Source organism: Erythrolamprus reginae, chromosome 8 (assembly GCF_031021105.1).
Source record: "Erythrolamprus reginae isolate rEryReg1 chromosome 8, rEryReg1.hap1, whole genome shotgun sequence".
NCBI lineage: Eukaryota > Metazoa > Chordata > Lepidosauria > Squamata > Dipsadidae > Erythrolamprus > Erythrolamprus reginae.
Genome location: NC_091957.1, coordinates 13,150,627 through 13,164,438, shown reverse-complemented (window position 1 = coordinate 13,164,438; position 13,812 = coordinate 13,150,627). Strand labels below are relative to the sequence as shown.

The 13,812-nt window shown below is 47.1% G+C and overlaps 1 protein-coding gene across 1 annotated transcript in view; it reads right to left on the bottom strand.

Annotated features, from left to right (window-relative positions):
• Window positions 1-13,812, bottom strand: part of NOTCH1 (notch receptor 1) — a 125,421-nt gene that overhangs the window by 99,427 nt on the left and 12,182 nt on the right. Inside the window, exon 2 of the mRNA XM_070758900.1 lies at window positions 12,908-12,989. Within this exon, the coding sequence (XP_070615001.1) occupies window positions 12,908-12,989 (82 nt within the window). The remainder of the gene's footprint in view (window positions 1-12,907; window positions 12,990-13,812) is intronic.

Here is a 13,812-nt window from a genome sequence, read left to right as displayed (position 1 = left end):
ATTTTAGACAAATGACTGTCTAGTGTCCACTTTAAAACCTCCAGTGATGAAGCACCCATAACTTCTGTTTCAACTTCTGTTCATTGTCCTGTTTGGAAGTTTCTCCTTAGAATTGCCAATGTTGAGAAATCTTGGACTAAACCCAGCAGATAAAAGTTTGACAGCGACAAGCTGAGATCCACGGCTTCTCCAGAGTGCCAAAGCCAGCCAGGATGCCTCTGGCCAGCTGGACCTTTCATCCTGCGGACGTGCGAAGGCCTCAGGGGTGGCAAATGTTGAACACGTTCTACACTGCTAACTAGCAGCCGGAGTGATATGGGGCTACAAATCACCTCCATTGGCCTACGGAAGCCAACCAGGGAAACACCACCACCCCACTTCGCAAAGGGTTGTCAATTCTTTTGAAATTTAAACAGGAGTGAAATTCCACAGCCAGCTGTTAACAAAAACCCACTTGGCTGGCGGGTGGGGGGCGCGACAGGAGGGGGCAATCCTTTGGCTGGTGGGGCAGGGGACTGTTGGGAAGAGTTCTCCACACCCCAATGGAGGCAGACCCAGTCAGGGCCTGGAGTTAATTTAAGGAACCAAGAACCCAAGTTCTGCCCCTACAAAGTAAGCCCAGCTTGGGACACCTCATAAAGGGGCCAGTTGAAGGTAGCCCCCACCCCGCTCATGGAACCACTGGCTTTAAAGGGGTCCTCTAAAGCAGTGTTTCCCAACCTTGGCAACTTGAAGATATCTGGACTTCAACTCCCAGAATTCCCCAGCCACCATTTGCTGGCTGGGGAATTCTGGGAGTTGAAGTCCAAATATCTTCAAGTTGCCAAGGTTGGGGAACACTGCTCTAAAGCAATGCTTTTCAAATAGTGGGGCACACCCTCTATGCGGTCACGGATCGATGCTAAGGGGGGGTGCATGTGATCCCTAGGACCATGCGTGGTCCCTCTCGTTCAATTCCCCCAGACGGGGAGTGTTTTCTCTGTTGCACGCTGCTCCGAGCCCGGAAGAGAAGGCGGTCAGGCGGGGCGGGGCAGCTGCGTAGATTCTTCCTGTTCTCAGTGGGCACCATGGTAGCCATGAGCGGTATGGCAAATCTGCTGGTGGACAAGGAGGGACATCCTCTACAGCTGGGGCCCGCCAGACGACATTGTTTAGTCGACAGGACCCAGAGAAGGCCAACTCTGTGGGACGTTATCGGCCGCTGGGATTCGTGCGGCAGAAGATATTCTGGTCTGATGCCATGAAGGACTTTATAGGTCATTACCAACACTTTGAATTGTGACCGGAAACTGATCGGCAGCCAGTGCAGGCCTTTTTCCGGGGAGGGAACAGAAAATAATTGAGAAGCCTTGCCCTAAAGCAACTTTGGAAAGCTGCCTCACATCCTCCAGGAACATGGACGAAGCCAAATTGGAGGGTCCGTTTATAAAGTAGTAGTCTTGCATCCGATCCAACCAGAAAGAGTGAGGGGCCCTCAATGCCTCCAGCCCAGGGACCAGCTGGTTCAACAACGAAGATGAACTGGAGAATTCTGAAAGTTGGAAGCCCACAAGTCTTAAAGTTGCCTAGTTTGAAGAGCTCTGAGCTAAGTCAATTTTTAATATTAGATTTGTTCCACTGCTATATTGTTTTTATTGCTGTTGTGAGCCGCCCCGAGTCTTTGGAGAGGGGCGGCATACAAATCTAATAAATGAATGAATGAATGAATGAATAAACCACAGCTGACCCCTTCCGGACCCTCAAGGGGTAAGCAAACCAAGGGTTCTTGGCCAACGTTTTCAGGGTGTGCATCAACTGGTGGGATGCAAAAAACACTGGTGTGTGTGTGTGTGAAATTATTGAACAAAACTGTTCCCTGGTACACAGAGAGAGAGAGAAAGAGAGAGAGAGAGACTTGGGAAGGCAGGGGAGGGACAATTTTGGCCTGCTGCTTGCTGTCCTAAACGCTGCAGGAGGAATAAAACCACAGCCACCGACTGAGGTTCCCACCGAGTGGGTGGGCAGCCACACAGATGGCCTTACTCTGGGGAGGAAGAAAAGCACGTGACCCACATTTTTGGGGGGTGGGGGAGAAGCCAAGGGAGGGGGGGTTGAAGCCCCTCCTCTGAGGAGCCTGAGAAGGAAAAAGCGAGGAGAGCCAAAGATCAAATTAACCACTTCATTAATTGGTGCAATCTAGGACAACTTCCCTGTCCCTTGTCCTGCATTTCTAAGACAAGCTGCTTGAGGAAAGGGAGGGACAAATGGCCAATTAGCTCCAAAAAAAAACTGAATTATTTTGCAAGGCAGCAGGCGCCAAAAGGGCTCTGTTTTTGTTTTCCTGCCCCCAGGAGCAACCAAATGGGGACCCTCTTGTGTGGATTTTTTTCATCCATTCCTTTTCTTCTCTCCTTCCTTCCTTCCTTCCTTCCCTCCTTCCTTCCTTCTCTCCTTCCTTCCCTCCTTCCTTCCTTCCCTCCCTCCCTCCCTCCCTCCTTCCTTCCTTCCCTCCTTCCTTCCCTCCTTCCTTCCTTCCCTCCCTCCCTCCTTCCTTCCTTCCCTCCCTCCCTCCTTCCTTCCTTCCCTCCTTCCTTCCTTCCTTCCTTCCTTATTTCTTCCTCCTCTCTTCTCTTCTTTTCTCTTCCATTCCCGTTTTTCCTTCTCTTTCCTTCTGGGTCTCTTCTTTCCTCCCTCCCTCCATCATTTTTCATTCAAAGAAACGGTTGAGAACTTCGCCGTTCCTCTTCCCTTCGCTCCCACCTGACCCATCTTTCTAAAAGGAGCATTTGCTTTAAAAAAACAAACAAACGCAAAATCACTTGGGTGCCCAGGTGGACTTTGAGTGTAGCAATAAATTGGATGTAAAGAGTGGGGGTCCCACCCCAGCTGGGAAATAAAAGTTGGGAGTAAGTAGTCTCCTCACCCTTCAGCCTTCACCTCCCAGAATTCTGCAGCCATTATTTAAACAGCTGGAGGGTGTCCTGTCTGGTTGTCTGAGTATTTTGAAAAGGGAAAACTTTGGCCATGCTCTGCACTCTAGGTCCTCTTCTGGATTGTTCAGATACTAGCAAAGGCACCTTTGCATGGCTCAACAATGATGCTTCTGGTGATGTTCTTAATTGAGACATAGTGGTACAAAACTATCCTATGTCAAGGAGCCATAAGCAATAATATCTTTGAAACATGAGATATAAGACCTTCCAGAGCCAGAACTCTTAGGTACTCAACGGCTCCAGGGAAAGGGAGGGTCTTGCCTTCTCTTTCTGCTCAAGATCCCCATGGACAATCGGGGGACCACTGTGGGACACAGAATGCTGGACTCGATGGGCTTTGGCCCGATTCAGCAGGGCTCTTCTTATGCTCTGCTCATGACAGAATGGGTTCTTTTTTTAATAGAATTTATTAATTTTCAGTCTTTTTTATAAAATAAGGGATTCTGCATTGCTACATTCTTGCAACTTCTTCTTTTGAGCTTCATCACATTTTTATATACAGTACACTGCCTATACTGTACTAATATTATGTTGTTACAATAGCTAATATTATGTTGTTACAATATTATGTTGTTACAATAGCTAAAATGCTTATACGTATTTACATGTTATGCTTCTATTTTAGCTCTTTCTGTTTCTTTTTGTTTTTCTAGGCTCGATCCACCATCTACTCCATATTTCAAAGTACTCTGAGTCTTCCTGGCCTCGCAAGTCTCCGCGCATTCATACATTTTGCTAATTATTGTGCTTTCTGGAGGGATTATGATTTTTTTTTTAAGAAACAGAAGGGATCGGCTTCCATCCGCATCGTGCCTAAATTAAAATGACTCGCTCTTTTTCCCAGCGAGAGCTGCCAGGACGGAGTCCCCACGGCAGGATCCCAACCAAACTATTCTTGCTTCCTTGAGCCATTTCCACACCACACCCATTTCCTGCGAGTCTATATTCCTCTGCTCCCCCCCCTCACCCTCCCATTTATTATTATCACAAGCATTTCCATGGGAGTCAGGACAGGTTAAAGACTGAGGAAAACCTCTGAGCTGAAAGACTTCCGTTCCTTAAAGTAGTTAACAATGGATTCTCGAGTTGAATAACCGCGCGGCTCTGAAAGCTTGGGAAAGAAATCCTGGCGCGCTTGTGACCTTGCTGAATTCTAGGACAAGAAACTTTCGACTCAAGTTTACTTTTCTGGGCCCTTCCTTCTACAAAGGGAAAAGCAGCCAGCAGGCGACTGGGAACAGTCCAGGCGAAGGGAAAAGAGGCCACCAGGCGACTGGGAACAGCGCAGGCGAAGGGGAAAGAGGCCACCAGGTGATGGGAACAGCCCAGGCAAAGGGAAAAGAGGCCACCAGGCGATTGGGAACAGCCCAGGCAAAGGGAAAAGAGGCCACCAGGCGATTGGGAACAGCCCAGGCGAAGGGAAAAGAGGCCACCAGGTGATTGGGAACAGCCAAGGCGAAGGGAAGAGCGGCCAGCAGGCGACGGGAAAAGAGGCAACCAGGCGACTGGGAACAGCCCAGGCGAAGGGAAAAGAGGCCACCAGGTGATTGGGAACAGCCAAGGCGAAGGGAAAAGAGGCCACCAGGTGACTGGGAACAGCCCAGGCGAAGGGAAAAGAGACCAGCAGGCGACTGGGAACAGCCCAGGCGAAGGGAAAAGAGGCCACCAGGCAATGGGAACAGCCCAGGCGAAGGGGAAAAGAGGCCACCAGGCGATGGGAACAGCCCAGGCGAAGGGGAAAAAGGCCACCAGGCGATGGGAACAGCCCAGGCGAAGGGGAAAAGAGGCCACCAGGCGATGGGAACAGCCCAGGTGAAGGGAAAAGAGGCCACCAGGCGATGGGAACAGCCCAGGCGAAGGGAAAAGAGGCCACCAGGCGATGGGAACAGCCCAGGTGAAGGGAAAAGAGGCCGGCAGGCGACTGGGAACAGCCCAGGCGAAGAGAAAAGAGGCCGGCAGGCAACTGGGAACAGCCCAGGTGAAGGGAAAAGAGGCCACCAGGTGACTTTTTGCAAAGGGGGCTCAGACAGACTCACTGGGCTGGAGGCAAACCTCACCCCAGAAGTTGATGAGCAAGTTGTCATTTAACAACCACTGGAATCAGCTTCCCCACAGAGATTAGAATTGCCCCCACCCACCTTGTCTTTTGTAAACTTCTTAAAACCCACCTCTGCCGCCAGGCATGGGGGAACTGAGACATCTCTCCCGGGCCTATACAGTTTATGCATGGTATGTTTGTGTATATGTTTTCTTTTTAATAAGGGGGTTTTAGTGACTTTTAATTACGGTATTAGATTTGTTATATATTGTGTTGTTGTTGTGAGCTGCCCCGAGTCTACGGAGAGGGGCGGCATACAAATCTAATAAATAATAATAATAATAATAATAATAATAATAATAATAATAATAAACAGCTTGACCCCCTCTTCTCTATGGCAGCCTCACAAATAGCCACCTTAAACATGATCTAAGTATTTCCCACAAGATCATATGCTGCAACATCCTGCCTGTCAACGACTTCTTCAGCTTCAACCACAACAACACTAGAGCACATAACAGGTTCAAGCTCAATATTAACCGCTCCAAACTGGACTGTAAAAAATACGACTTTAGCAATAGAGTTGTTGAAGCGTGGGACTCATCACCGGACTCCGTAGTATCATCCCCTAACCCCCAACGTTTTTCCCTTAGACTGTCCACGGTTGACCTCTCCAGATTCCTAAGAGGTCAGTAAGGGGTGTGCATAAGTGCCCCAGCATGCCTTCCGACCCCTGTCCTATTGTCTCTCCTGTATCCCATATATCTCCTCTTCTATCCCTTTATCTTTCTTCTATTTTCTCTTTGATTTATCTTATCCTATACTCTCTCTTCTATTCCTTCTCTAATTTCCTTTTCTTTTTTTCCCCTTGAAGGTATCCCTTTATCACCTTCATTGTGTATTATTGTGTATTGGACAAAATGAAATAAATAAATAAATATTGGAAGATGCTCTCCTGTCTCCCCTGGTCCTTCTCTTCACTAGCCTAGCCAGGCCCAGTTCCTGCAATGATTTGATCTCCAGTCCCCGAATCATCCTGGTTGCTCTTCTCTGCACCCTTTCTAGAGTCTCCACATCATAGAAATATAGAAACATAGAAGACTGACGGCAGAAAAAGTCCTCCTGGTCCATCTAGTCTGCCCTTATACTATTTCCTGTATTTTATCTTACGATGGATCTATGTTTATCCCCAGGCATGTTTAAATTCAGTTCCTGTGGATTTACCAACCACCCCTGCTGGAAGTTTGTTCCAAGCATCTACTACTCTTTCAGCAAAATAATATTTTCTCATGTTGCTTCTGATCTTTCCCCCAACTAACTTCAGATTGTGTCCCCTTGTTCTTGTGTTCACTTTCCTATTGAAAACACTTCTCTCCTGAACCTTATTTAACCCTTTGACATATTTAAATGTTTCGATCATGTCCCCCCGGAGATTAGGATTGCCCCCATCCTCCTTGCCTTCCGCAAACTCCTAAAAACCCACCTATGTCGTCAGGCATGGGGGAATTGATTCCCCTGGACCGTTTTTGTTTTATGAATGGTTTGTATGAGATGTATGATTGCTTTTTATATTAAGGTTTTAAACTGTTTTTACTATTGGATTTGTACTGTTTTATTGTTGTGAGCCGCTCCGATTCTCCGGAGAGGGGCGGCATACAAATCTAATAAATAATAATAATAATAATTTGACCGGGCGACTGGGAGAAAGTTCCCTCGAGTTAGTTGTGCAGATAAAAACGATGATGGTGATGATAACCGGAAATTGACCCGTGCTTAACTCCTTGGGAAGCCCTTCATGTTTTGTATAGAGGCTCTTAAGCCAGTGGTTCTCAACCTTTCTAATGCCGCGACTCCATAATAATAATAATAATAATAATTATTATTATTATTATTATTATTATTATTATTATTATTATTATTTAGATTTGTATGCCGCCCCTCTCTGCAGACTCGGGGCGGCTCACTTAATACAGTTCCTCATGTTGTGGTGACCCCCAACCATAAGTCTAGTGCCAGTTCTCGCAACAGAGTTTTAAGCTGATTGGCACCCTTTTTATAGTGGGGTGACCAAAACTGGATGCAGGATTCAATATAGAAGGGGCTACAGACAGCACAGGCTGCTTCAGGTCAAAGAAACGGGGGTCGCGACTCACGAGGTGGGCTTTGGGATAGGTACTGGGTCTGACCCAGTGAATTTGGTAAAGGCAAATCCCCGGGAAGCACGAATCCGCTCCCAGAAGCACCACTGGGCAAACCAGGAGCGTTGCTGGGAAAGTGGCAGCCGTCCAAGTATGTGCAACAGTCTAGAAAAATCAGATAAATCACCCCCTTTTTCATCTGCGTGGAGGGGAGGGCAACCCCGAAAGGCAGCCCTGCCAACGCTTAATTAGTATCTCTCCTTGTACGGAGACGCGATCCCGGAGAAACCTTTTCATCTGATCTGGGAACAGAAGGGGGGGGGAGGATTTTTTTTGCAAAGCTGCAGTTTGCATTCGTTACCGCAAAACCCACACTTGGCAGAAGTCTGGAAGCCACCCGCAGCGACGGGAGGAGGGGTGGTTTGCTGGTGGCCCGAACCAACATTTCCCACTCCGGGCGTTAGTTTTAATTCTATCGTATCAAATATAAAACGCAGGCGCTCGGCTGTGCGAGCTCAAAAGCCCGAGCGGGGCCAGAAATCTCTGGGAGGATGAGATCATATGTGAGCCCGAATGATGTGATTGTGGGTCGGATCCAGGCTTGGCAAAAAGCTTCTCTTCTCCCCACTGCTGATCAACCAGGCGGGAAACCAGCATGGAGATAGAAACTTCTTTTCATCTTTTTTAGGCAAGAAGTGACAGACGCAACCAAAGTTAGGGAAACCAGCTTCTCGAGGCACATGTCAACTTTGATTCCATGTCCCTGTGGATTTGGCATCAATTTAACCCGTTCCCTTCGCATCTCATTTTCCTTCCAGATGAGGAAGCCTTCCGTTTTATCCCAACAACCCTGTAGGGTAGGGAGGGGGGGAAGGAGAGGTTGGTGACCCCAAGCAAAGTCAACAGAGGAAGTCAGATTCAATTAAAAGGTCTGTCATTTGCAGAATAATTGCAGCAAATAAGGTGGTGGTCTTGGGCACCTCTCACTTAATAATAATAATAATAATCTCCAAAGACTCAGGTCAGTTTAGGAATGGAAGTCCTAGTCCCAGTTGTAAATTGAAGACTGCCTGTAGAGTTGAACCCCGTCTCGGCACTTAATCCCAACCTTTTAACCCAACACCAGACTGATTCTCTCTCTCTCTCTTCCTCCCTAGCGTGTCCACTGGATGAAATTATTTTTATAAGCTTTTTGACCTGACAACAATGTTCTGAAGACAAGAGGAGGAGGAGGAGGAGGAGAGGAAGGGGAGGAGAATGGGAGGAGGAGGAGGAGGAGAGGAGGAAGAGGAGAAGGAGAAGAGGAAGAGGAGCAGGAGAAAAGAAGGAGGGGGAGGAAGAGGAGGAGGAGGAAGAGAAGGAGAAGAAGAGGAGGAGGTGGAGGAGGAGGAGAGGAAGAGGAGGAGCACGAGAAAAGGAGGAGGAGGAGAGGAGGAGGAGGAGAAGAGGAAGAGGAGGAGGAGCACGAGAAAAGGAGGAGGAGGAAGAGAAGAGGAGGAGGAGAAGAGGAAGAGGAAGAGGAGGAGGAGCAGGAGAAAAGGAGGAGGAGGAGGAAGAGAAGAGGAGGAGAAGAGGAAGAGGAGGAGGAGCAGGAGAAAAGGAGGAGGAGGAGGAAGAGAAGAGGAAGAGGAGGAGCAGGAGCACGAGAAAAGGAGGAGGAAGAGGAGGAGCAGGAGGAGAGGAGGAGGAGAGGAAGAGGAGCAGGTGAAAAGGAGGAGGAGGAGGAAGAGGAGGAAGAGAAGGAGAAGAGGAGGAGAAGAGGAGGAGGAGCAGGAGCAGGAGAAAGGAGGAGGAGGAGGAAAAGGAGGAGGAGAAGGAGGAGGAGAAGAGAAGGAGAAGGAGAGGTAGAGAAGAAAGGAGAGGAAGAGGAGAAGGAGGAGGAGAAGAGGAGGAGGAGGAAGAAAAGGAAAAGGAAAAGAAGAGGAAGAGGAGAAGGAGAAGGAGGAGGAGAAGAAGGGGAGGAGGAGGAGAGATGGAACAGAGTTTCATTTTTTTTTTAAATACAGCCTTTAGCCCATTGAAACATTTGCCCCACAAACACTTGCTAATTTTAAGTCTGCTTCCTGCATTTATATCCCACTCGCTTTTCCTCTGATCCAGATTTACAAACTTCACCTGAGCTCGTGTTGCTTCGGCTGGGGAAAAGAGCCTCCTGGGTTTTGAAGTCTGGACATCTTCCAGTTGCCAAGGGGAGAATCCCTGCCTAAGCCAACACCAACCGTGTCCGGGGAGGGGAAGCATTTACTGCCCTTGAGCAAGGCATTTACAAGAGTCCACCATCCAGGCTGTAACTCTCCCCTACCCAGCACAGGTGGAAGGCACCGGTATCAAGAGGAAGCAACACTTACAATTTATGCAAAGAGATTCCCCCTCCTGACTGGGGGTTGGGGGTGGGCAGCAGCAGAAGAAGAAACCTCCCCCTGCCCCCTCCCTTGGCAAAGAACTCCCACCTCTGTCCTGGCCCCATTCAATCCCATCTGTCCGCCCCATTGGAAACCGGGGAGACAAACGGGTCTTTGAGGCAGAAGAAGAATGACCAGAAGATTGGGAAGGGGAGGGGGGAATAAATGGGGTGGAGGGGGGGTCGAGAGTGAATCAAGCCATTCTGGGAACCCTTCTGAGATTAGTCACAAAGCATTCGTCTCCCCCACCTCAACAATAGCTGCTGAATTCTGACCGAATCCCAGCTGTCACTCTTCCGAATGGAAGAAGATGAGGTTTTTTAGAGAGGGTCTGGGGTAGGTTTGCTTCTTGGAGCACCACAAAAATAAAACAACCACCCCCACCCCAAACACACCTTTTAATAGGAGTGTGTGGTGTGTGTGTGTGTGTATGTACTTATGTACATACACCAAGGAGCCCAGCCTTTGTCTGTTGAATTGCTCTCATGCTGATTGATGTGCTGGAGGGGTTTCCCTGCTTTCTCCTAGCAAAGCATAGAAAGTGTGTGTGTGTCTTGGGGGGGGGGGAATAAAAGAAAGGGGGCCTGCTTCCCCCCCACCTCCTCCACACACATCATTGGGATGTGTGCCTGGAGGCTGTTGAGGTCTGGATGGGTTTCAACAGGTTCATACTCAACCAAGACAAGATGGAGTGGCTGTGGGTTTTGCCTCCCAAGGACAATTCCATCTGTCCATCCATTACCCTTGGGGGGGAATTATTGACCCCCTCAGAGAGGGTTCGCAACTTGGGCATCCTTCTCGATCCACAGCTAACATTGGAACACCATTTTTCGGCTGTGGCGAGGAGGGCGTTTGCCCAGGTTCGCCTGGTGCACCAGTTGCGGCCCTATTTGGACAGGGAGTCATTGCTCACAGTCGCTCATGCCCTCATGTGCAGGATGTGAAGGGTCCAATCAATATTTTCATGGCCCTCTGGTTTGGTGATATGAGCACTTCAACTCCCAGAATGTTGGCTGGAGAGTTCTGGGAGTTGTAGTCCACAAGTCCTAAAGTTGCCAACTTTAGAGACCTCTGTGTTAAGTTGGCTTAGGCGAGTTGTCCCATTCTGGCACGACATGCGACAACCAATGCTCCCCTCCCATAACAACCCCTTTATGAGAAAGGTATGTCCCACAGCAGGAAGAGGGAGATTGTGATCCCCTTATATAGAGCGCTGGTGAGACCACATTTGGAATACTGTGTTCAGTTCTGGAGACCTCACCTACAACAAGATATTGACAAAATTGAACGGGTCCAAAGATGGGCTACAAGAATGGTGGAAGGTCTTATGTATAAAATGTATCAGGAAAGACTTAATGAACTCAATCTATATAGTCTGGAGGACAGAAGGAAAAGGGGGGACATGATCGAAACATCATGTTAAAGGGTTAAATAAGGTTCAGGAGGGAAGTGTTTTTAATAGGAAAGTGAACACAAGAACAAGGGGACACAATCTGAAGTTAGTTGGGGGAAAGATCAAAGGCAACATGAGAAAATATTATTTTACTGAAAGAGTAGTAGATCCTTGGAACAAACTTCCAGCAGACGTGGTTGGTAAATCCACAGTAACTGAATTTAAACATGCCTGGGATAAATATATATCCATTGTAAGATAAAATACAGGAAATAGTATAATGGCAGACTAGATGGACTATGAGGTCTTTTTCTGCCGTCAGTCTTCTATGTTTCTGTTTCTACAATAGTTTTTCCATGATTGATAAGAGCTTCAAAACAGGATTTCCCTAGTTTCAACTCGACACTTAGCCATTAATGCCCACCGATTCTTGGTTCTGTTCAATTTAATTCCAATTTAGTTAACTTCCACCATTGTTGATGCTGTAAACCACTTCGATAGGGCTGTAAAAGCACCATGGAGTCTAAATGCTACTGCTATTGCTGCCTACTTCAAAGTTTACCACTACTTTCCAAACATTCTTATCTAGTTTGGAACCAGGGCGGGCTACTTTTCCTATTTCCTTTTACAACAAAGTGAAAAAAGACAAGAGCCCGCTGACTTTTCTCATCCATCCATTTCGACAGAGTTGGTTTTTGACCGGAAGGCAACTGACAACCATTATAGAATCAGGCTAGGAAAAGCCAACAGCTTGCAAAAATCTCCCCGAGGGCACCAAATTCTGTATCATAGTCTAACGATATTCCTTGAATGCACCAAGATCTAGAGATAGGATTGGATTGGGACCGCCTTCCCTGGCCTGGGGCTCTCCACATATATTTGAGAGCCTGAGGAGGTGCATTCCCAACGACCAGTTAGGTCACACAGAGTTGACCTTCTATGGGTTCCGTCGGCTAAACAATGTCGTCTGGCGGGACCCAGGGGAAGAGCCTTCTCTGTGACGGCCCCGACCCTCTGGAACCAGCTCCCTCCGGAGATTAGGATTGCCCCCACCCTCCTTGCCTTTCGTAAACTCCCTAAAACCCACCTCTGCCATCAGGCATGGGGGAATTGAGATGTCTCCCCCTGGCCTTTATATTTTATGTATGGTATGTCTGTGTGTATGTCTGGTTTTTAAATAAGGGGGTTTTAGATATTTTTAAATGTTAGATCTGCTATTAGATTTGTTATTGTACATTGTTTTTATTATTGCTGTGAGCCGCCCCGATTCTACGGAGAGGGGCGGCATATAAATCTAATAAATCGAAACATTTAAATATGTTAAAGGGTTAAATAAGGTTCAGGAGGGAAGTATTTTTAATAGGAAAGTGAACACAAGAACAAGGGGACACAATCTGAAATTAGTTGGGGGAAAGATCAAAAGCAACATGAGAAAATATGATTTGACTGAAAGAGGAGTAGATCCTTGGAACAAACTTCCAGCAGACGTGGTTGGTAAATCCACAGTAACTGAATTTAAACATGCCTGGGATAAACATAGATCCATCGTAAGATAAAATACAGGAAATAGTATAAGGGCAGACTAGATGGACCATGAGGTCTTTTTCTGCCGTCAGTCTTCTATGTTTCTATGTTTCTAAATAATAATAATAATAATAATAATAATAATAATAATAATAATAATAATAATAATAATAATAATAATCCTGTTGAGTCTGGAAGGAACAAATCCAGGAGTCACCAGATTACAGAAGCCATTTTGCTCAGGGCGGGATTGTTGCTACTACCACTACCAATGCACTGCGCGCAAAGCTTCAAGTTTCTGGCATGCCCTCACACATGAGATTCTGTTCACTGGGACATGCACAGGAAGCAAACAACATTGCCAACATCTTTCTCTCGGCCCATCTCAGGGTTGAAATCTTTTGCACACTTTCACTTATAAAAAGCAAGGCAGTACTCACAGACACACTCCTGTTCCGTTTTGATAGGTCTCACACCTTCCACCGTTCAAGCAGGATTCAGACGGCTGGGTACATCGCAAACCTGCCGAGAGAGGAGAGAGATCGTTTCATGGCACTGGGGAAGCTCCAGCCGCAGGACAGAAGAGATCAAGAGAGGCCCAGAGTCCGTGCGGGATGTTTAACAGATCAACAGAGTTGGAAGGGACCTTGTCGGTCATCTAGTCCAACTCCCCACCCAAACAGAAGACCCTACGCCGTTTCTGGCAAGATTGCAGCATAGCTGGCTGGAGAATTCTGGGAGCTGAAGTCGACAAGTCTTAAAGTTTCCAAGTTTGAAGACCTCTGATGTAGTGCAACCTTAATAATAATAATAATAATAATAATAATAATAATAATAATAATAATAATAATTTATTAGATCTGTATGCCGTCCCTCTCCGAGGACTCGGAGCGGCTCACAACAAGCAATACATATACAAATCCAATATTAACACTAATATCAAATAACCTAAGTGCTAAAGCCCACTGCAACAATATCGCCCAAAAGGCTTCTACAGTTGTTAACCTGATCCTACGTAGCTTCTGCTCCGGCAATCTCACACTACTCACCAGAGCATACAAAACTTTTGCCAGACCCATCCTTGAATACAGCTCATCTGTCTGGAACCCATACTACATCTCGGACATCAACGCCCTTGAAAACGTCCAAAGATATTTCACCAGAAGAGCCCTTCACTCCTCCACTCGAAACAGAATACCCTACGAAAATAGACTAACAATCCTGGGTCTTGAAAGCTTAGAACTACGACGCCTAAAACACGATTTAAGTATTGCCCATAAGATCATATGCTGCAACATCCTACCGGTCAATGACTACTTCAGCTTCAACCGCAACAACACAAGAG